Source organism: Phyllostomus discolor, chromosome 8, assembly GCF_004126475.2.
Source record: "Phyllostomus discolor isolate MPI-MPIP mPhyDis1 chromosome 8, mPhyDis1.pri.v3, whole genome shotgun sequence".
NCBI classification, from domain to species: domain Eukaryota; kingdom Metazoa; phylum Chordata; class Mammalia; order Chiroptera; family Phyllostomidae; genus Phyllostomus; species Phyllostomus discolor.
In genome coordinates this window covers 51,784,426-51,806,770 of record NC_040910.2, presented here as the reverse complement: position 1 = coordinate 51,806,770, position 22,345 = coordinate 51,784,426, and the positions used below count along the sequence as shown (strand labels likewise).

At 50.3% G+C, this 22,345-nt stretch overlaps 1 protein-coding gene across 1 annotated transcript in view; it reads right to left on the bottom strand.

Annotated features, from left to right (window-relative positions):
- Window positions 1–237: 237 nt before the first annotated feature.
- SLC39A14 (solute carrier family 39 member 14) overlaps window positions 238–22,345 on the bottom strand; it is a 42,356-nt gene continuing 20,248 nt past the window's right edge. Inside the window, 11 exon segments of the mRNA XM_028519726.2 lie at window positions 238–3,358; window positions 4,863–5,047; window positions 5,972–6,179; window positions 6,268–6,456; window positions 7,159–7,281; window positions 9,185–9,354; window positions 12,235–12,313; window positions 12,315–12,386; window positions 12,388–12,423; window positions 14,000–14,057; window positions 14,059–14,275. Of these exon segments, the coding sequence (XP_028375527.1) occupies window positions 3,212–3,358; window positions 4,863–5,047; window positions 5,972–6,179; window positions 6,268–6,456; window positions 7,159–7,281; window positions 9,185–9,354; window positions 12,235–12,313; window positions 12,315–12,386; window positions 12,388–12,423; window positions 14,000–14,057; window positions 14,059–14,261 (1,470 nt within the window). The 5' untranslated portion in view covers window positions 14,262–14,275 and the 3' untranslated portion in view covers window positions 238–3,211.

Sequence of the window (22,345 nt, the reverse complement as noted above, 5' to 3'; positions counted from 1 at the left end):
CAGTGCGATGAAAAGCTCTTCTTAGGAAAACACCACAGTGAGTGAAACCACAGGCCCCATAAAGACAATTTAATCATTTAAAATGAGTGTTATGATATTTAAGGTTCTTCCTAAAATCTCTCCAAATATAAGCTGCACAAGTAAAACAGAGCTTCTAAGGCAGTGAGACACCACCGCCACCTTGTGTTTAACAGGCTTCACTGCACCCACATTATTGCAAAAGATCACAGGATTCAATAGTTACAGAATATAGCTTTATTTATAGAATCTTACAAATAAAACATTTAAAGTTCATATAACTTAAGTTATTTTCTTTTGTAGTTTATCCTCCTGACTCCTGAGTTATTTAAAAAAATACTGTGATGGAACTGCAGAACTGAAAAAGGAAATATGAACAATAAAAACCTAACCTCTTGCAAAAAAAAAACCCAGACTTTTTGTTTTTAAGCATATTTCCCACATCCTACCATCTCTTTGGAAGAGGACTTACTGAGAACAGGTCTTAGGGCACCCGAACAGAGAAACCTTCTTTTTTCAAACCCTGGAGGAAAGATCAGTGAAGGAGCCCCAAGGTGACACTAGACACAGAAAGTCTTTGGGAGCAGGTATGGAAAACCACCTCATGGCAGGGCAGCGACTTGCAGCAGAACCCCCGATCCTGGCGGGGGGCTCCTGCGAGGGATGCAGACTCTCTTAGCGACTGTTGACAGGAGCTGGTCTACCCGGAGACAGAAGGGTCAAAGATGCAAAAGTCCTCAAAACGCTCTATCCCTCAGACTTCTAAAATGTGTGGATGCTTTTAAACCAACAAACTCAACACTTAAAAGTCCAAAAGAAATCGACACATTTTCAACTCATGAGGCAAGCTGGTTGCCAATAGCCACACCCAATCACCTGCATGAATTGAGTGTTTCCCCGCCTCCTCAGCCCCAGCCCAGACTGGCCTCAGGACTAACAACAGCTGACAGAGAAGCTCCCTTCGAGGCATCTGTCTATGAAAGGAAAGCTCTTCATTCAGATGTGCAGGGAAAGGGAAAGCATCCTACTGCTTCATACTGTACTTTTAATTTGCTAAAGACTATATTTTTGAGCTCTTCTAAAACTAGAAACCAGCTAACCCTAAGTTAGTATTTTACTCCAAGAATAATTGTATTTGTAAGGAATGATCTATAGGGAATGCTAAAATTACAAATTTAATACATCAATGTGAATTAAGGGAAGCAAAATCTTCTCAAGCCCTAAAGATTGAGTGTTATTTTCTGCTAGCTCCTGAAAGCAATCTGAGGAAAATAAAACAGAAAAGACACAGAATCAGTAACAATAACAATGATAATATAATACAAAGTTAGATTCCAACATTCGAGGGGTTGGTTCTTTGGTAAAACTGGACCATAATCCTATCAGGAGACAGTCCAGGTGTTAAATCTAGAATCTTGATAACTGGTTTCCTTCTTCAGCCTGTTCTGAACTCTACTCAAGTTAACAGGCAAGAGAAGGAGAAAAACTTACAAACCATTACCAGCAGTTTTCCTGCTCGTGTTCTTTTCAAGAATATTCCTATTTTGAGGGATGTTTTCCAAGAAGAAGAAACAAAACAGAGGCTGCTTTTAATTACTGAGTAATGGAAAGTGTCTCTGGGTAAGGAGGAAAAGCTCACAGGTGTTGGCGCAGAACCAGCACTCGTCAGTCACGCACACAACGCAGTTTGTGGACACAACCCCTGGGCTGCGGCTATGGGCACCACGAAGAAAGGCTTCTGGAGAGACGGGCTCCCCAAAGTGGCTAAAGATTCTCACATTATCAATATGATAATAATAAATCAATTCACCTAGTGAACCTGGAGATTAGGTCCCCCGGAAGCCCAAGTTCTGAGGAGAGGGCTCCATGGCACCTGAGGCTGGCCTACGGTCTCACAGACGAGTCTATCCACCTGCTTTCTGAGGAGATAAGCAATTAATATTCAATACAGGAGCCAGCCGCCCTCCCTCGTCTGGGGTGAGGGAGGAAGGGTAACCTAGATCGTACCGCCGAAAACCCACCTGCAGCATAATCAGTAGGCCCCCTGTTTTGCACACATCTGCAGAGCCCAACCAGAGTTCTGGACCTTACACCTCAGAGTTCTATTATTCGTACTTTTATTCACGTAATTAGCAAATCCTAAATGGTGTCTGCACTGATTCCTTTCCTGGTGCCACTGTCAAAGAGCACAAGCTGCACTCCAGTTCTGCAAGTTCACCTGCCACTGTGCAGCAGACGTGTTGGCCAGGGGAGGTAAGTGTGCGCAGCGTCCCCTCTCACACCAGCATCGTGCATGTGCTCAGAATGTGCTTCTAGGGAGGCAGCCGAGAAATCTCAGAAGGAGGGAGTGGGGAAGGGGAGGAGGAAAGCAGAGAAACCCTCTCTGCCCTCCCGTTAGCGTTGTTAGTGTTGTTCTGAAAGAAAGGGTGGGGGGAGGGGGCCCAGGCCACTGAACCCACAGGCCAGCTCTCCTGGATGGCCAGGAAACACCAGGTGCAGTCACAAAACTGACATCAGCATCCCAGCAGGCATGGGTGACCATCAGGATGGGGGCACACACAGGCCTCACCTCCCCTCTCACTCGGGACAATCCGCCCCCTCCCCACCTCTGTCTGCTCCAACTTTCAGTTCTCCTTGAGAGAACAGGCAACTGAACAGACTGAACAAATGGGAGGAACTTCTGTCTCCTGTACCTTTTCTGTAAAAAAATAGGTGAAGATGATCCATTTAAAAATAGGTCATCTTGAGGTCCAGGATACACAGTTAGATGCATGGGCCCCAAACTATATATTTGCCTCTGATATTTCTAACCAGGTTATGGCTGCTGCCTATATTTTTGCATTGTAGGGCAAAAGATCCAAAATCTCCCAGCAATGGTTTGAAGAGAAAGGGGCCAGGGTAACCAGAGCAAAAAATTAGGTTTGTCTTCTAAGCTGCATTCAGGTCCCAGAGTCGCTCTGAGAAGGAGGGAGAGGAAAGGGAGCGAGGCACAACCTGGAGGCTGTGACCACAGCAACTTGGTACTAGGACAGAGCATTTTAAAAACAGCTGACGTCGAAATGCAGGAATCCAGTCCGTGCCACAGTTTTTAACAGAACTGCCTCTCCCAAGGCGCTTTCGGGACGCTGAGTCCGAGGGCCAGGGGTCAGACAGCCGAGGGCCGACGTCCACTTCCTGGGATTCCTGCAGGGCCCTACCCGATCTGGATCTGTCCTGAATACATGGTGAGAAGCAGCATGATGGTGAAGCCGGTCAAGAGGCCCAGGTTCTGGATGACAAAGGGGACCAACATGCTGCCCTTCCATTCGTCCTCCTGGGAGACTTCATTCATCTCAGGGAACTGGGGGAGGAGAGAGAACAAGGATGCTGCAGCTCCTTTCTCAACCCTGTGAGCCCCGGAGGACCCAGTGCCACATAGATGTGGTATCTAACACCCGTTCTCATATTTATCCCATTCACATTTATACTGGAATAGTAACACAGTTAATATCTAACATATGACTACTACAATACTTAATATTATTGGAGTGAAATTATATAGCTATCTATCTTTACAAAGAAAATTCACAGCAATAGTCTCTGGAACTCGACTGGAACAGCCTTTCTCCAAGGTGGTCACCACTACAGCTGACCCTTGAACAACATGGGGGTTAGGGATGCTGCCCTTGTGCAGCTGAAAATCTGTAACTCAACCCCCCAAACTTAGCTGTCCCTCAGTATCATGGGGGACTGGTTCCAGGACCGCCCCCCTGCACCATGGATACCAAAATCCATGGATGCTCAAGCCCCCTATGTAGAATGGCTAAGAACAATGCATACAGTCAGCCCTCCACACCCTTGGATTCCCAACCACAGATGGAAAGCTGTACAGGATTTTATTGAAAAACATCCATGTACACATGGACCCACTCAGTTCAAATCCTGTTGTTGTTTAAGGGTCAACTGCACTTTATAGCTATAGAGGTAAAACAAAGTACTATACATGCATATGCTCCTGGATGTGTTTAGATACTGGCTAAAAATAACTGCTTGGTTAAAAATAAACTCTTCCTTGTGGTCCTTAAAAACACCCGCAAAGACCTTTCTGCCATCAAAATGTTACAGTCCCCTCTTTGGGAAATCGAGCAACTGTGTAAGGGGCCAGGGAGCAGTGCTATGACTCCAGGCCTCTCACTGCCAGCTGGCGAGGCAGGCGAGAACGAGACCTTCCAATTCAAGTACCGCAAAAAACCCCAGCCATGGGCAGGGCGCCCCACAAGGAAGGAGAGAATCTAGAATCTAGGCTGGATCTTGGTGGTCTATTCTTATCACCTCGTCAAAAATATTATTTTCAAAGACTATAGAAAATAATTCATGCAAACATGCCAAAGAAAAGGGCATGCGCACTAACAAGTTTAGTTACACCAAAGATGTGACAAATCAGGCATTTCACTAGCAAGCTCAAATCTACTTACATGGTTACACCAAATGGCAGTGGGCATGGCACAATGTGCACACCCAGACTCCTGATAAGGCCGCTCACTGGTCTAGAAATATCTGTCTTGTAACACTTACATTTTTAAGTAAGGACCCTGGAGTTGAGCTTAGGAATTGTTTTCTTTAAGGGTGTGTGCTAAAAGAAACATTAGCTTTTCGTTCTCTAAAATCTAATGTCCTCCTAAAAAGCATGGAATTGTATACCTTAAACAGGTGAATGGTGTGGTATGGGAGTGGCCCCTCCATAAAGCTGTTATCAAAACCCAGCTAACTAACGTCTCCTCAGCCGTCCTCCTACCCAATGACTTCAACGACTCAATCTACTTTGGCCACGTGCCCGTGGTGTAAACTGTGGAAGACAGACTCACCATGTCAGCCAGAGAAATGTACAAGAACATTCCTCCAGCCAGTGCAAAGATCCAGTTGGCAGAGAAGTGGCTGCCCGCCAGGATGCCAAAGGCCAGACCCACATAACAGCAGCAGGCAGAAAGGAAGTTGAAGAACAGCGCTTGCTGGAGGCTCATGCCAGCATTGAGCAGGATGACAAAGTCTCCTGGAGTGGGGAGGACAGAGGGGAGGGTGAGGACAGAGAGCATGATGAGGGCAGACTCCCTACAAATCTGGCTAAAGTCTGGGTGCAAATCAGGGAGCCCCAGAGAGGAGACAGCAGTGACCGGACGAAGGCGCCCCTCTTTGTGTCTGGAGCAGGCTTATCTCTGTTGGCAAAGCTGGCCATGTACATCCAGCTGAGAGGCTGACGATAATTCAAAATAACAGCCGACTAGCCACAGCCCCATTTCTCTTCTGATTGACGGTAAAACAGAAGGTGCTTCCCTCCTCACAACCACAGTGAAGGGTATTTTTAGGAAACAAAATTGAGACTGAGGGAAGTCAAGTAATTGGCCTGCAGTCACAAACCAATAAATAGCAAACCCAGGACTTGACCTTGAGTCTCCGAGCCTCCAAAGTCCAGGCTTTTTATACTCCCTCTGATAAAACAAAGGGCCTCCTACCCAACAACCTCTGGACCATCGACTTCTTCCACCCACCGGACTTCGGACATGCATCCTCGTCTTTGCGAGAGTCACGGATATTAGAAACAAGGCACACCAGGGACTTGGAAGAATACTGTATGGCACATAGGGAGTCCTTTTCACTACCTTCCCTGCTCATCTTCATGATAAACCTATGAGGCAGGTCCTCTTTTCTCCCCCAATGGAGAAGTGAGGAAACTGAGCCATAGGATAGGGTGCCACAGGGAAACAGACATCCTTGGAAAACACTCCATCATTTTCAATGACCAACTTTCCATGATTAATTCAACTGTTAAGAATTAGTGGTTAGGGTTCACACCGCATAAAGAATGTATAAATGAATTACAAGTACTTTGAAGTGGAGAGGAGTCAGCCGCAAGAAGCGTGTCAGTGCCAATAACGAGGCAGCCGAGAGGCCCGAGGGTGGGTGCATGTAGACTCACCCAGCTCGTGTGGGAACTCCTCACAGAGAATGGCCACTGAGGTGCTGATGCCTTGGAAAACGGACACGGTGAAGGAGGCTCCAATGGCCAGGCCATCAATGAAATTGTGGAGGCCGTCGCTCAGGGTGATCATCCAGGCCAGAGTGCCAATATCTGAGTAGCGGATGCCTTTCAGCCAGTAGCAGGCACTTTGGGAGGCCTGCAGGTCCTACAAGGAAGCCAGTTCAAAGTAGGCCCAAGTCATCAAGACCAGTACTGCCTGAAGGTCCCCACCCAGCGGCAGATGGCCCACTGACCTGGACAGAGAGTGAGCCCACAATGACTTTCTCGTCCATCGCGGGGGCCTGGCCGTCCAGCTCACTGCCACAGTGCTGAGGAATCATGTGGTCCAGGTCCCCATTCTGCAGCTTCTCCGTCACCCCCTCCTCCTGGTCCTTCTTAGAAGGAAGCGTCTCGGGGGCATAATGACTATGCCCGTGATGATGCTGGAGGGACAAGGAGCAGTAAGCGAGATGCTCACCCAAACCATATGGCTTCCTGAGATCTGCTGAGCCAACGCACCAAATGCTGCTGGGGAGACCCCAAGCCCAGCATCAGAGACAACGCCAGCAGGTGGCAGGCACGGAACCCTGGGGCCTGTTGTTTGCACTGAACCAAGATGAACGCAAGGGCCTGGCACGGGAGAGAGACCAGAGCAGTGACACGGGGCCCTGCTCACCCCAGAGAGGCAGCGCTGCTCAAAATCTTCACAGCCCCTCCTTTGCAACGGCTCATTTTATTCAATTCAGCAACTATTCTGGGAATGACGATGTAGCATGCACGAAAGGCATCTTCCTGGATTTATCCTATAATAATCGACCTTATTTCTCTGTTGTCACACTTCATACATAGTGCATGTCCGTACCCCTCCTTAGGTATGAAAGTATGTTAAGGAAATCATTTGGAATAAAACAGAGGGGATACGTTACTGTCTGGTAGAAGGCACACAGGCCAGGTCTGGTTTCTGGGCCACCCTTGCCCCCACCATTACCCTCATGAGGTGAATGGGGTGTCGACTCACGAAATCTGGCTTTAGCCCTCCCAAGCCCACCGCAGCAGTGCCGAGCTGAGCCCACCACAACACAGAGGCATTTCGGAGACAGATGCCTTCCCCAGAAGCATCTCCTTTAACAACAACTGGGCCTCACCTCATTTTTCTGCTTAAGGAGCATCTTCAAGACCTTCTCTGTGAAAAAGAAAAGATAGAAACCCCCAAACACCATTGCAGACTTGGGGACGTAATAATCCTCCAGAGGGTTGAAACCAAATGCCTGTGGACCCAGGAAAAGAAAATGAGTTTAAGAAAATAAACCTCCTCCACGGGTGCCCTCTCATCTCTCAGCCACTTATGTGGCTGTGGGAAAGGGCACGTGTGCACGGGGGTAACTGCCGTCTCCCGTCTCCTTTCCTGAGAACGCTAACTCCCGGTGGTTTCCGGATGTCCCATCACCAAGCCTACTAGGTTCCCTCTCACTTAGTTTCTGATGCAAAAGACAGATCGTCTTCAGAATTGTACTGTCAGGAAGAAAAGCTAGAGATGGCTTTCTACTTTTCATGAGGACTCTGTCTCTGTTTCTCCATTTGCTAGACACTGCTGGCAAATGCCTTACTTAAAGAGAAGGCGCTTGTGCCTACTTGCACCGCTAGCTCCTGCCCCTGCATGATCTGCCTGTAAACATGAAGGAAGGCAGTGTAATTATACTTTCTAAAATGGGAACTCCATTCCCCAGTTAAATACCGAGAATTGCGGCATCTTCCTAACCGCAGACCTCCCGGTGACCACAATGCCAAGAAAGCAGACAGTGTTCCTGCACATATCAGTGTGGGGCTTTGTCTCGAGTTCCTTCTGGAAATCCTACTTATTATGAGTGAGGGGTGGACAGAATCCACTGCGGAATGGACTGGAGTAGAAATCAGGAGAACTCCTCTCCCAGGGCTGCTCTGGACTGGGGAAGGGTCTGGTGACCCGCAGCCCAGCTTTCTGACAGGAAACCCCTCTTCAGGGAACGCACTCCAGCCTCCTCAGGAACAGTTCCAAGAGAAAAGTGGTCATCAGAACCAAGAACTTCGGGTTGCCTAAAAGATTAGTGTTTTTCCTTAGTGCTTTTAAGGGACAAAATGCAATCTCTACCCACTAGTCTAGTTTTCGAAGAGACACAAAGGGCAAGTTCTAGAGTGGAAACGACACATTCAGGCCGACTCTCCAGGACAGTGAAATCGTCCCAGGGAAACGTGGAGTGAAGCCAGGCAGCCCACATGCTCCACATGAAGCCACAGTGGGGCATGGGGCAAGAGCAGGATCGCTCTTCAGGAATGGTGAGTCTGGCCTCTCGGTCGGTCGTGGGCTCTTAGCCAGGTCAGGGTCCTTATCTGGTCAATGCGTAAAACACACTTGTTCTCCTGATCTCACAGTTTATCTAAGGATCAACTACAAAAACACAGGCCCGCATCTGGGAAAACAAAACGTAGGAAGCAGCCTGTGGCGTCATCCATATGCTCCCACCTGGGCCCTGCCCTGGCCTGTCGGACCACCTGCAGAGCAGGGCTGCCTGCTTACTGCAGGAGCGGGTCTCCGGGAGACAACACCAAATCAGATGAGACTTCTCTGGGGCGTCTGCCTAACCTGACGCAAAGTCTGCACTTCCTCCTCTTTTGTGGACGATTTTCTCACTAACCTGGGCAGAAGGACAAAGGTGCCTTCGATGCACGTGATGCCAGACGGTTTTATTTGGGCTACCTTTGCCTCAGAATGCCCTAGCAAGGACGGATCTTTTTATTGTGACCTGCGGATTCTGTGGAGAAGTCCGCTTGTTTGTTGTGTGCTGGAAGTCCTCAGTCAGAGGCCTAAGTGATCTTCCTACACAACACCTTCTCATCAACAGCCAGACAGCACTTCCTAGGCACCGGGCACTTCACAAATATCACTCACACAACTCTCACGGCATCCTCGTGGGGTTGGGCCCACTGTCGCCCCCATTTAACATGATGAGGACACGGAAGACAGTGAGGTGAAGTGACTCTCTCCCTCCCCTAGCTCTGCCTGTCTTAGCGCCACTTTCCTGAAGGAAAGGGCCGCCTCTCCCTGCCTTCCGCCGACCCGGAGGGTCCTCCCACTGCGCCCTCTGTCCCCAGGAGACGAGGTGCTCCTGGGCCAGGAGCCCTGGCTTGCCATACCTCGGGGATGAGCTGGAAGAGGGCGTTGGAGTAGAGGGTGCCAATCGCCAGAGCTATGAAGTAGAGCAGCAGCCTCTTGTAAAAGGTCTTCTTCATGAAGGGCACCACGCTGGCCCCCATGAGGGAGCAGAGGGAGATGACGGTCACGCAGAGGAGACCATATCCCCACACTGCCGTCGGGGGAGAGCCAGCCCCACCCAGGACCAGGGGAAGGACAAGCGCCCCACAGCACGACACCCGCCATGGAAGGGCCAGGAGGTGGAGGGGGTGGGGAGACAATGAGGAAGATTGGGGTGGATATTAACAAAGGTGACAAAAGAAAAAATCAGAGAGACAGGGAGGGAGGGAGAGAGAAATAGAAAATTTGTTAGTGATTCAAATCCAGTGAAATTTCCTTCAATCAGCTCAGAGGAAATGAAGAGGAAGTCAAGATGGTCTTGGAACTCTGTGGCTCCTGCCCCCACTGCCTTTGGGTCGGTGCACCTGCCAGTTGATATGACTGGTAGGGCGGGTGCTACCTCGTCACACAGCCAAGGTGAGCGCAGGCCTGTCCAGAAGCTGCCACAGACAGCAGATGGTGGGCCCTAGGGCCCTCTTTGATAGGAAACTAGAGCAGCTGGAAAGAGACTAATCACCACACTGCCGTGTTTGCTCTGCATATCTGTCCCTGTGTCGGGTAGGCAGGCGCCTATGCCAACACCTGCACCTGGTCTGGTGTGTGTGCAGGAAACAGCAAAGTGCAGGTGAGGTGGTGGAGAATGAGTCAGGCCTGAGACCCATGAAATCCAGAATAACTTCTCAAGTTTTTTTTTTGTTTTTTGTTTGTTTGTTTGTTTGTTTTTAGGGAGGGGGTTGCGTCCTTTTGTTTGAGAAAGCTCCAGCACAGAGAACAGAGTTCCAAGATCACCCCGCACAGCAAAGGTTTCCTCTACCATCTCCTAACATCACACACTCCAGCCTGGACACAATGAGCCAGGACAAGGTGCTCGCCAGTGAGCCAAGGGCTGAGTGTGAGCAATTACTGTATTTCCATTCAACAGGCAACGAGGTATTTCATTTAACCTATATATTAAAAATTAATAAATTTGACTTTTGGAGCTGAAAAAATAGCCCAAGATGAGGCTTCCCCTGAGAAGTGCTTGGGAGGTTCACGGGGGATTTTGAGACAGCGTGGAGATGTTTATCTGAAACCGGATTCCTTCTCCTGCTGCAGATGAACAGGCAGGGCCTGGGCGCCTCTGCTGGCTGAGAGCCTCTGACTGGGGGAGGCTGGGCGGCCGTCCACATGGGCTGCTATGGCAGGCGCTGCCTCCACCCCAAAGGAATCACCGCCCGCCCTGTCCTGACAAGGGCAGCAGACTGTCAACTTGGTCTTATTTTTTTTAGCTCCTCAGTGGTCACAATTAAAAAACAAAATTAACGAACATTTCCAAACAGTCAAGTGAGGACACCAGGAAGTCAGTCCCATCAGGAGAAAGTCGAGATGCAGGGCAGGAAGGGTGCAGAGTCCCTTCCTCATTGATCTCGTTCTTTCCGCTTTGTTTGTTTCCATGGACCAGTCTTTTAGGTCTGGCGCTCTCTGCTATGAAGTATGGCCTGCTTCAAAAAAACAAAGGATCGCTCATCCTTAGGCCAGTTCTACTTATCAGCCAGCAACATCTTTTCCTTCCACCACCTCATTCCAGATGCAAATCTCTCAGTGGCCTACCCGAGCACTGAGAAGGCCTCCACTTAGCGCAGGAGGGGCACAGAGTGCCAGGGGCGTGGACAGATACCACCGGCTGCAGCTTTCCTTTCAAGCCCTGCCAACTGAGTGTAGAAAAAGCGCTGAGGCAGTGAGGCTGAGCCTCCGCCAGGAGGGCAGAGGTCAAGAGCCTTGCACCTGAACATCACCTGAGGAGGCAGAGGTAACCTGGTGCCCCAAGAAGAAGTAAAGGCCCTTGAGATTCAGAGTCAGAAGTCATTGGTGTGCCCTGAGATGAGGGAGAAGTTAATTGGTCAGGCGCAGTTGTCAGAGGCCCTAGAGTACGGGGTGGAAGGTCGGATGTGGGCGGGGACAGCTCAGCTGAAGCCCTGCAGAAGGAGCCGCGCACGTAGGTTCTACTGCACCTCTGGGATGAGCTGGAAGAGCGCGGTTAGGACAGCAGCGTCCCGATGGACAGGGCGATGAAGTACGTGAGCACACGGCTGAAAAACGCCTTCTCTGTGCACGGCAGGGACGAGGACTCCAGGAGAGAGGCCAGGTTAATCACTGAGACACTGAGGAAACCAAAGCCCCACACTGTGGAGGAACAAGAACAGACGAGGGCCCCCATTACTGAGAGTGGGGTGCTCCTGCGGCAGGGGCACACAGAGGTCAACCAACCCCTCAGTAATATTTCTTGAGTCTGTCTCTTGCTGGGTGCTGTGGAGAAGCCTAAAATGTACAGCACAATTGCTGTCTTTCCGAAGCTCCCCTTTTAGGTGGAGGGCAGGTGAAAACAGGAAAGGTTAGGAGGTTTAAAGGATGACAACAGGAGGCAGTGAGGCACGGCACAGGCAGCCTGCTCCAGGTGGCCCGTGCGGCAGCTGCACTGCACTGCACCGTGGCGTTGCAGGAGGATGCTCCGGGCCCGAAGGCCCCGGTGCACTAACAGACCACAGTGTGTCCGCTGGCCTGGAGAGAAGGGACCAGGAAGGGCAGGGAGAAGGATGGAGTGGGCAGACAACAGATCCTGTAAGGTCTGAGATGCCAAACTGGAAAACCAAAGCACTGGCCTCCTGGGGATTTCATGAAACTAAAGTGGAAAAGTGGCCACGAAAAGCAATTGATAGGCTGGTCTAAGAGCCCAATAATGAACATTCAGCAGCAAATTGTCCCATCTGACAACACACTGAACCAGTCTTGTAGTGCGATGACACGGGTGGAACCATCACTTTAACTCGTCCCCCCCCCCACCCCGATGTTGATAATGTGGTCACCAGTTAAACACTGAGCAAGCAGCACTATCGATCGGCCAAGGGCCATGTGAAGACAAGCATGGACGGCAGGTCCTTCTGCCCCAGCTCACCTTCCACCGGGCTCGGCCCCCCAGCTTGCGTCTGCTCATTCTCCTCATCCTCCTGATTCTCGGAGGCGCAGGCCCGGGAAGTCCAGCTGCTGGAGGATGGTGGGGCAGAAGTCCTGGAACTCACTCCTCCCAATCCGGGACCGGTCGCTGAGGGTTGTGGGCAGCAAAGAGGGCTCCAGAGCTGAAGCACTGAAACAGACGAGGGCAGAGAGCCTCTGAGAGCCCGAAGTCATACCTTGCCCTGTGACAGACTCAGCCTTCCGAGGAAAATAAGACAGAATTGTCCAAATTTCTGTAAAACTAATCTCCAGCAGTAAGAGCAAGGTAGTCCTTCAACTTGAAAAACCGTAAGTTATCTTGGAGATTGCCACCAGGTTCATGCATACCTGACACACAACATCTACAAATGGCTGCCCAGAACAACTGAATTCCAATCATTATGAGCAGGATGTGGCTTCTAGAAAACATGATGCTACTGCACACCTGAAGATCGGGCTTCCAAGCAAATCTGGCTGCACACCACAATCGCCCAGGGAGCTACTATACTGAAACACAGATTCTAGATACTTCTCCAGAGCTATGGAGCACTGGCTTCCACGGAGCACGGGTGGGCTGGCCAGAGAACATGAGCCCTCAGTCCCCTTGGAAAGCAGCAGGGAGTGGCTCTCACACAGCATTCTATGAAACACAGCCATTTTCCTTCTAATTACACTTTATACATGTCAGTCTTTATCTGAGTTTGGATTTGTGTAGGTCTGTCTCCACAGTCAGCCTTCTGGATTGTGCAGACAAGGGAGCTTCTGGGCCTCCAAAGCTGAGGGTTCTGTTGACCCCCAGACACTGCTGTGGTGCGGCGTCAGCCCCTAGGGCGGCCTCCTTACTCACACAGACACGCCCCACGCCTCTGTGGCTCTGCACCCAAGCCACATGGGCCCCTGGTCTCTCCCAGCTCCACTCTCCTTCAAGTGGGAGCTCCAGGACACCCTCCCCCCATGAACCTCCCTGGACTCATTTCTGAATCCCACAATGACTGTCCAACCGACAACACTTAACGCTTCACTTCTTGTCAGCTAATTTTGTTCCTGGTTGGCTGAGTGAATCTCCCATCTTGACAGTAAACCCCTGAAATGTGACTAATTTTTCCTATATCTCACAACACTCAGCACAGCAAACGAAGCAGAGATAAAGAGCCACAGCTGGCTGACTTAGAGCTGGCTGCTCAAATAGCTTCAGATTCAGATGAGCCAAGATGATAGGGAAGAAAGAACAAGAACCAGGAGCCAAAAGCCCTGGGCCTTAGTCCTGGTCCCTCTAGGATCTCACCATGGGACCCTCAGTGTTCTGTCCCAGAGAATGAAGATTTTCCACCTGCACCTAGGGGTGCTGGAAGGCTCGCCTGGGAGAGGGGACAAAGGGCTTTATCATCTATGGACTCTATTAGAAGTGTTTGCAGTCCTGAGATCTCTAGCTTGCCAGCAACTCCAGGTGATCCCAGTGACCCCAGCTGCAGGGGAGAGTCTGGAGGACTGAGGACCCCCACTTCCTGGCTGCCCTTCAGTCATGGCTTCACAATGCCCACGCAGGACAGCAGGCCTCACTGCTGGAGACTCAGACTTGCTGACCCGACAACAGGGGAGGAGCTGGCCTCTCTGCTCTGTCATCAGGGCCTGCCCACCCCAACCCTGCCTGCCCCAAGCAGCTCAGCCCGGTGGACAGCTGGAGTGGGCTGAGAGGGCAAAGTGCTGAGCAGAGCTGCGAGCCTTACCGTGGACAGGTTCCTTGGTCCCTCTAGGGGCCAGGTGACGTTGTCCCGACCCACCCCCATCCAGGTGGTTGAGCAGGGCCTTCAGCTGCTGCAGGGTAAGGCTGTCCCCCTCCCCGTAGCGATGCATGAGGTCCTGCAGGAATGAGGTCGCACTAATGGCTGGCGTCCCCGTGGACACAGCTCGAGTCTCAGGAGTAGTTGTCCATAAGCTGAGCAGGGTCAGCAGGAAGCAGCTAGGGAAGGCTGGGTAGAGCAGCTTCATGGTGACAAATAAGCCTGTAAAAGCAAAAAGCCAGGTGAGGGTGGGGCTTAAAAACCCACCTCTCCTTCCACTGCCCCATCTGCTGCCTCCAGACACGCTCCAAACCAGACGTGTCTCTGCTCAGACTCTGAATCCCGTCAGGACCAAAGCGGACTCCTCACCCTGCCTCCAGTGCCTCCCTCTAGCTTTCCAGAAAAAGCCTTCTTTTGCAAGTAGAGCATAAAAAAAAATAAAAGGGCAAATTCAACAGGTTTGACTAAATTTAAGAAAGTAAGACTATGCAGATAGGTTTTTTTATAAGTTCTTATCTTTTAGAGATATTGAAATAATCATGGATTAAATATTATCTGGGGTTTGCTTCAAAATAACAAAGGAGAGTTATCTACATGAGAGTGCAGACCAGACCGGCAAGGTCAGGAGCTGGTAGGGGCTGGTCACTGTGGAAACTGAGCCAAGGGCAGACGGCAACTCACTGTACTATTTTTGTATATGTTTCAAATTCCCCAAAGTAAAATCTAAAAAGTTAATATCTTTGGTTTGTTAAGATTACAGATGGAACAGATGGAAGATGCTACTGCGACTTATTAAAATAGCAGAACAGATTTTGCACAAAAGATACAAAACCAAATGCCAGTGAAGCTGAACAACCAAATAAGACATGGCTGGTGGCTACATAAGTAACCTGGCTCTGGAAGTTATCACAGAAGTATTTAAATCCTCTGAATCTGTAAGTTGACTTCTAGAATTTACACCAACAGGAGCAACTCAAAATAAAAAGGCAGAAAGATGTGTTACGGTCAGGCAAACTAGAATATATCAACTTCAGGGATCACTACGCAACTCTAAAAAGGACTCATGAGCTTAATGTTAAAAAGAAGAACAATTATTTAAAAAAGAGTTAAGAGCTGAGAAAGAATGAGAAAAATAAAACCTTTAAGATAGTAGGGCCATTTTTCTTTGTTAATCATTTGTACAATAATAATTTAATTAGTGAAATAAACAAATACCAGGAAGGGAAGGAAAACAAGCCTCCTGTGAAATCCAGAGGCAGGAACCCAGTTGCTGCAGCCCTTCCCACGGCTCCTGGGCATGAGGCCTTGCATCCGGCCACTCCACCTCCGGGCCTTGGCTCGTGACAGGGGACACCTCACAGGAGTGGCTCAGGGCAGGCTCATTTGCATCCTGGCTCTGCCACTTACCGGCTGCCCCATCTTGGGCCAGGTAGTAACCAGTGTCAACATTCTAGAATCGCCCAGAGCAGTGCTGGCCTTTAGTGTCTGAGAGAACTGGCTTGGATTTCCGTAATGCTGCTTACCCAGTGTGCCCTTGGCCACGTGACTGAGCTTCCTCCTTGCCACACCTCGGTTTTCTCATCTATAAACCTGGGTCTCATCTATAACACTCACTGGGTTATTGTGAAGACTGAATGCCATGAGCCACAACAAGTCACTGAGTGCCTGGACTATAGAAAGCACTCAATAAACATGACTATTATTTTAAGACATATAAAGAGCAAAGCTCCTCTGTTTGGACTCCTGCTCAGCACAGACAGTGAGCTGCTAATGGACCAGTCAGAGACAGCCCTGTGACTGACTCCACTGACCCCATGCCTGTGGCGCACCATCACACATGTCCCCGGCCATGGACACGTCTGGGACATTCCAGGCGGCATGGGGCACATGCAGATCTGGGGACATGAAACATGGCTCTTCATGGAATACACTCTGAGCCACACAAATGGATGGATTGGGTGTCAGCAAAAACAATGCTTTGTAAAAGTGTCACTTTGAGATTAACAACTCTCAAATCTCCACCAAGAACCAGAAGTTAAATTTTGGTATGCAGGGAGGATCTTGGTCCAAAATGGCTAATCTCGCTGTACAAAGAAAGCTGTTTTCTGCCTGACCACACTCATCTGCCAAAGGCCCGCGCTGGACTGTCCAAGTGAAGAGCTGTGTGGGCTCAGGAGGGGAGAGGCAAAGAGATGATGGGGACAGCTGCTAGTGTCACCACAGCGTACCCTGCTCAGCACTGGCAGTCGTGACCCCTTTAGGAGAAGCCGGGACGCTTATCATGTCTCCTAAATGAGAAGATGGGGTTCAGAGGTCAGGAAATGGGGCCCACAGTCAGCAAGCAGAGCAGTGAGGTCAGAAACAGAATTTTTCATCAAAGAAAGCCAGGTCTGAAGGACATTAAAGCCAGAGCTCTCTTAACCGCTGTCCCCACTGGGTGGAGAAACAAAAATACACGTCCTGGGTCCCCTGAAGAGCCACCATACCCTGCACACCTCTGGGCAGATCGTCCCCAGCTTCCATCCACCCCAGCAAGGCCCTGGGCAGGGGAACCACAGGCGCGCCTCAGAGGCTGGCTGCGTCTCGGGACTGCTTCCACAACATCACTTCAACAACTGCTCCGCCTTCGCTGTATTTCTCAAATATATCTGCAGTGACTTCAGAACATCAGAAAACAAACATAGAAACACTTAAAGTTCATAAAGTATGAACTTAGCTGGATCTGGACAGGCATTCATGCCAAGGATGGCGTTTATGAAGTACCTGCTCCTCACTGACCCTGTGGCCCGTGGGCCCTGGCGAGGCAGCCTGGAGCAAGTGGACCGTCCCACCTGGGCAGCACGCTGGCCCAATCCCACCCCCCAGAGCCTAGGAACCACGGCGGAGAGTGGCAGCAAGAAGTCCTGGTCCAGGCACCTAGGACTTGCTAAAGACACTTCAAATCCAAGTGACCTTGACTTTTGGCAGACACAAAAGGGGAACTTTCTGCTCTAGTGCAGATTTTTCTCCCTCTTAACTAGAAGTTATTCTTAGAAAAAAAAAAGTTCATAAGTGATTCTTTGGAGGAAAGAACAAAGAGAGGAAGAAAGCCTGGTGCAACTGATGGCGACGCTGGGCAAGTCCTCGTGGCGGTGGCTTCAGCTGCAGGAGGAAGCCCCTTCTACTGAGGCCATGAAAGTGGGGGGGTGGCATTCGAGCCCTCCCAAGGAGCTGAGCCAACTGCCCTCAAGGACACCTTCCAGGAGCAGTAAGAAGAGCATGCGGGGAAGGCCATCAAAACAAGTCGGAGGGACAAAGGCTCGAGTGTGCTGACTGATGGCTCGGAGGACCAGGCTCCCACTAAAGCGAAACTGGAGTCTCTCCACTCCTTTGTTCACCTGGGTTGGGTTCAAAGAAGTAAATTATTTTAGTGCCACAGTCCCGTCTCCCAGGCACCAGGCCCAACCCTTCCCATGGGAAAATGAAAGGCCCATGAGGAAGTCCAACCCTCTGTGGAGCTTCCAAAGTCTCCGTAGCATCCTGGAGGCTCCAATCAGCACGGCAGCTGCAGCCACCCCTTCCCTGGGCCCAGAAGTGTCTCATGCTAGAAGCAGCACTCCACCCTGTGGAAGCACCCAACTGCCGCACTGACCATGCTGCCTGTGTTTCTGGGCCCACCTCCCCTCTCAGAGAGGGACAGTCACTTCTCTGTGGGGTGACAGAGCAGTGCCATGCCATGATGCTTGGTCCAGAGGCTAGACACGGATGTGAGTGGGACAGGCTACAGAGACCTGTGGAGCCCAGGAGCTGCTAGGCCTCCAGACACACACCACCACCCCGACCACCCGCTGGCCAGGCAGCCCACCCTTCTCACTGAGACTCCTCTGTGCCCAGGAACAACGCGTGGAAGATAAGATCAAATGCTCCAGAGACAAACTTGGCTGAGGCTCAGCTGTCTCCAAGGCCAACTGGTAAGCCACAGGAAGCGGGTCAGCCCTGTGCGTTGGAAACACCACCCACTTACGCTGGCTCCACGCCCCCTCCGAGCCTGGGCCACATGGGAGCACGATCCAGTCTGAGGCTGGAACTCCTGTGCTGGGGTCTCAGGCGGTGGGGCAGCGATCCACGCAAGGCAGTCTGAACCGGGTTTTAACAGTGTGCTTTATTTAAAATTGAGAAAAGGCCACCTGCCACAGCAAAGAATGAGCCCAGTGGGTGGAGGGGTAGACAAGGTGTTGGCAGCAGAGGGGGCCGAAGGAGCTGTAGCAACAGGAAGATGCTGAGTGCGGCCGCTGCTCACTGGCCTCGGTGAACCGTCTTGAGCCTTCTTCCCCTCACTGTCTTCATCCCCGCCTGACACCCAAAGGGTATAAAAGGAGGGTCTAGTTCTTTTACATTCCTCTCTGACACATAGCACAAGCCCCTGAAGCACCTGTGGTGGCCTCAGCACACCCTCCAGGGCTGGGCGCATCAGTGACCGAACTACCAGGCAGCTCCCAGCCCAAGAGCTTCAGGCAGACTGGCCTTTCTCCAGTCCCACCCGAACCGCACTGCAAGGCCGGGAATGATCGACCGAACAGAACCATCTCCCAGGGGACATCCCTGAAGGCAGATGGTTCTGGATGAGACCGGGGCAACATTCCTGAGCCTCCAGGAGGAGGGGTGTACAAAAATCCCTGAAACTGGCAAACAGACAAAGTCAGGCCTCAGGGGGCAGAGGGGCCTGAGGAATCCAAACCCGCTAAATTTGTCTTTGATGCAGCGGTGCTAACAGGGCTGTGCCCTCTTTGGCAACAGGACAATGGAGTTGGTGTAAGAAGTCCAACTCACTGGTCTTGCCAGGTCTGTTTGCTCCATTTGGAAAGAAGAAAACCTGTAGTTTCATGAGTATTAGGGAAGATAAAGTATGTTGAAACACTATATAAAAATAAAGATTTCTGAGTTAAGATGGAGAATTGGAATGGAATAAAAATTTTCCTTCCCCTGATAATTAACACTTGAATACAAAAAAAAAAATAGTATAAAGCAAGCAAGCCCCCCCCCCAAAAAAAAGCCACCTAGAGCAGCCCAACAAGACAATGGGCAAAGCGTGATACAATAACTTCAAAACCATGGGCACGGAAAGGAAAGCGGGAGGCACCCCGGATGGCTCGTCTCGCAGCCCTGACCCAGGCTGAAAAGCCACAATGGAAGAAAAAAAAGCCACAGTGATGAAAACAGAACCGGGAGAATTCTCACCAAGTTCCCCCAAATCTGGAGTGGCAAGCAGCCAGTTCTGTTTCCTCTCCAACACAGGAGGAGTGGGAAAGCTGCTGAGGAAAACAGCGGACGGGTGCAGCCCGAGGAACAATGGGCTGACTCTCTCTGAGGGGAAGCAGGGCTCTGAGGCCACATACTGAACTGGGGGAAACTGCCCAATTCCAGTGAGTATTCTCCCCCCCGCAACAGAAATGGAACAAAACGAAGTAAGTGGGCCAAGCCACACCACAGGGGCTGCTACCCAAACCCCAGAACAGAAGACATTCCACCTGCCCACCTCACCTGCACACCGCCACCATTCATTCAGGCCACAAAGAACAGGTCACAAACACCCAGCTCTCAGCACTGCTGTGGTTGGGATGGGGAAAAATCTCCCTTGGAGGTGGTGAGAAGAAAGTCACTGTCATATTTCAGAGGCAGCAGAGCCAGAGCCAGATTGTAATAGGGTGCAGCCAAGAGGGAGACCCCAAATAGGGATTTGGAATGGGGTCCAGAACTCAAGGTGTTCAGGAAATATTAGGATGTCCTCACTACTCCCCCCCACAGGTGTGGGTTGGGGGAAGGGACACATGGAGCAGGGCCACTGAGAGCTGTTTGGCATAGCAACAGCTTTGCAGCTAACCTCTGGCGTGGTCATTTAACATATCTATAACCTTTAACTGGTTACATAGATATGTTAAATAGCTGTGGCCATGCTCTGAACCAGGGGGATGAAAGGGACTTCCCCCCCAAGATGTAACTGGGGGCAGGTCCCCCAAGTTATGGAGCCTGCATGGGAGCTTGGAGATGACTGGCTCCATGACATGGGCCACCCCTGTTCAGCTCCTGATGGCAGCCCAGTAAATCTGGAAGGACATGGGAGTCCTGGCAAGTGTAGCCAATTGTGAGAGGAGTCGGAAATGGGGTTGCAAAGGAAGACTGGCGCGGGGATTTAAACCAAGACGCAGCAGCCATTGAGGGGCAGCCATGCAGATTTGCCAGAGTGGGGACTCCCATGGCCCTGTGAGAGAGAATTACCATGCAGCTTTAGTAGAGAATCGCCACTCGACTTTGGCAGAGTGGAGACTCCCGCAGCCATTGTGCAGGGAGGCCCCCTCGGCTTTAGAAGGGGAAACCACCACCTGGCTTTAGCAGAGATCCCGGTGACACAGCTGATGGTGCCGGGAACTGAGGGAGGCTTAACAGCTGGATGGATACTGGGAAGAACTGGGGGCTGCCTTAGCCACGGATTTCTGTTTCTTTTCCTGAGATACGGTACCCCAGACTGGGCAAGGGGGAAGGAAGGACTGTATGTGTTTGTGGGTGTTTTAAGGGACTTTGAGAGTTTGATGAAGACATTAGGTCACTACTTTAAGTATGTATAGCATTAAATAAACATTTCCTTTCCTTTTCACGAATCTCTGGCATGGAGAGATGTCTTTCCTATAAGGCGGCGGACGTAACAAACCTGGGGGGTTCCTTTCAGGTAATAGTACATTGCCCTTGCCCCCCACCACCTTGTTCTGTAACAAGATAGCACTAGCAGGAATGGGAAAAGTAGCAGCAGGCAGGCCGGGCCGTGCAAAAGACAAGGCCGCCAACTAACTCCCAATGACCACTCACACTGCAGAGTGACTTAATTGAAACGCCAGATGCCACCAAACAGCTCGAAGATGAGATTATAAAACAAGATGAGATAAAAGGAGATGCAGGCTTGCTAACAAAACAAAATCACTTAAGAACTAAACAGTAAATCATAGTAGAACAAAATCCTGTCAGTAATTTAAAATAAAAGCACTGGCAAAGGAAGGTTTGAGGCCACCAAAGTGAACACAGAAGTTTAAGACAAATGAGTGCAAATACAGCCACGCACCCCCTAACGACAGGCAGTTTCGTCACTGTGCGAGTGTCGGCGCGCGCACAGACCCAAGTGGTAGCTCTAGTGCTCTGTAGGAGGGGAAAGTAACTTCCCCTGGACCGTCTGGGCTCTCGGCTGAGACATCCCTGTAATAAAAGACAGGCTGACAGAAGAAAAAAACAAAACATATAATCTGCTGCCTACATGGGAGAGACCCAGGAAAACTGAGTAACTCGCCCAAATGGAGGAAGGCACCACCTTAAATAACCATCTTCAAGTGAAGACAAAGCGGGGAGAGTCAGGTACAGGTGGGGAGATTGCCAGGAGAAGTGCGGTACACCAGGTCAGGTTGTTAAAATTGTTATGCAAATTCGGGTCACTGCCTCGTGCACTGGTAGTGTTTCTAGAGATAAGTTCATCTCACCGCCCCCTTCCCGGCACAGTGAGGGAGACACCCTCACCAGGGCAAGTTCCCCTGACAGATGTGAATGTCTTGTCACAGACAGGAACTTCTACTCAGTTCTCAGAGCTTCTCCTGTGCCTGCTGTTTCTTAAAATTAGCCAGCCTAAAATAATCGTTGTGCCATGTTGACAAATTTGTGGGTGAAAGATTCTATTCTCCCACAGCTCCTAGGCTATGAACCTGTACCGCAGGTTATTGTACTGAACACCACAGGCAACTGCACTACATACAACATTAGGACGGCTCCGACTCGACTTCCTCAGCTTGTTAGGATCTTACGGAGCCACTGTTGTACTTGCGGTCAGTGGTTGGCTATAATGTCAGTGGCTGTGACAAGGCAAAGATACCAATGCGGGGATCACTGGTGTTCCCGAAGCCCAGAACCTGAAAACGAAGTGGAGGGCATTTCCTAGATAAATAACACAAGATTTCCCTGAGAGGAAAGGAACAGAATGTGAAGACTGAAGTAATAGGCCACATTCCACAAAAATTGTGAGGCCGAAACGCTCCACATGGAGTTCAGTGAGGGCACTGACACGTTGACTTTTTTAGGTATTCAGAGGAGACTCTTTTTTTTTTTGCACCAAAATATTTTATTACAAAAATTGTTAAACATACTAAAACTTCTTTCAAGTGGCAGAAAATTCAGGATGCCCTCACCTTCCCCACAGGGACATTCAGTAGCAAAAGAAGATGCAATGATGTTTACACAATTCTGAGAGAAAGAAAATATGAACCACAGAGAAGATTGCCA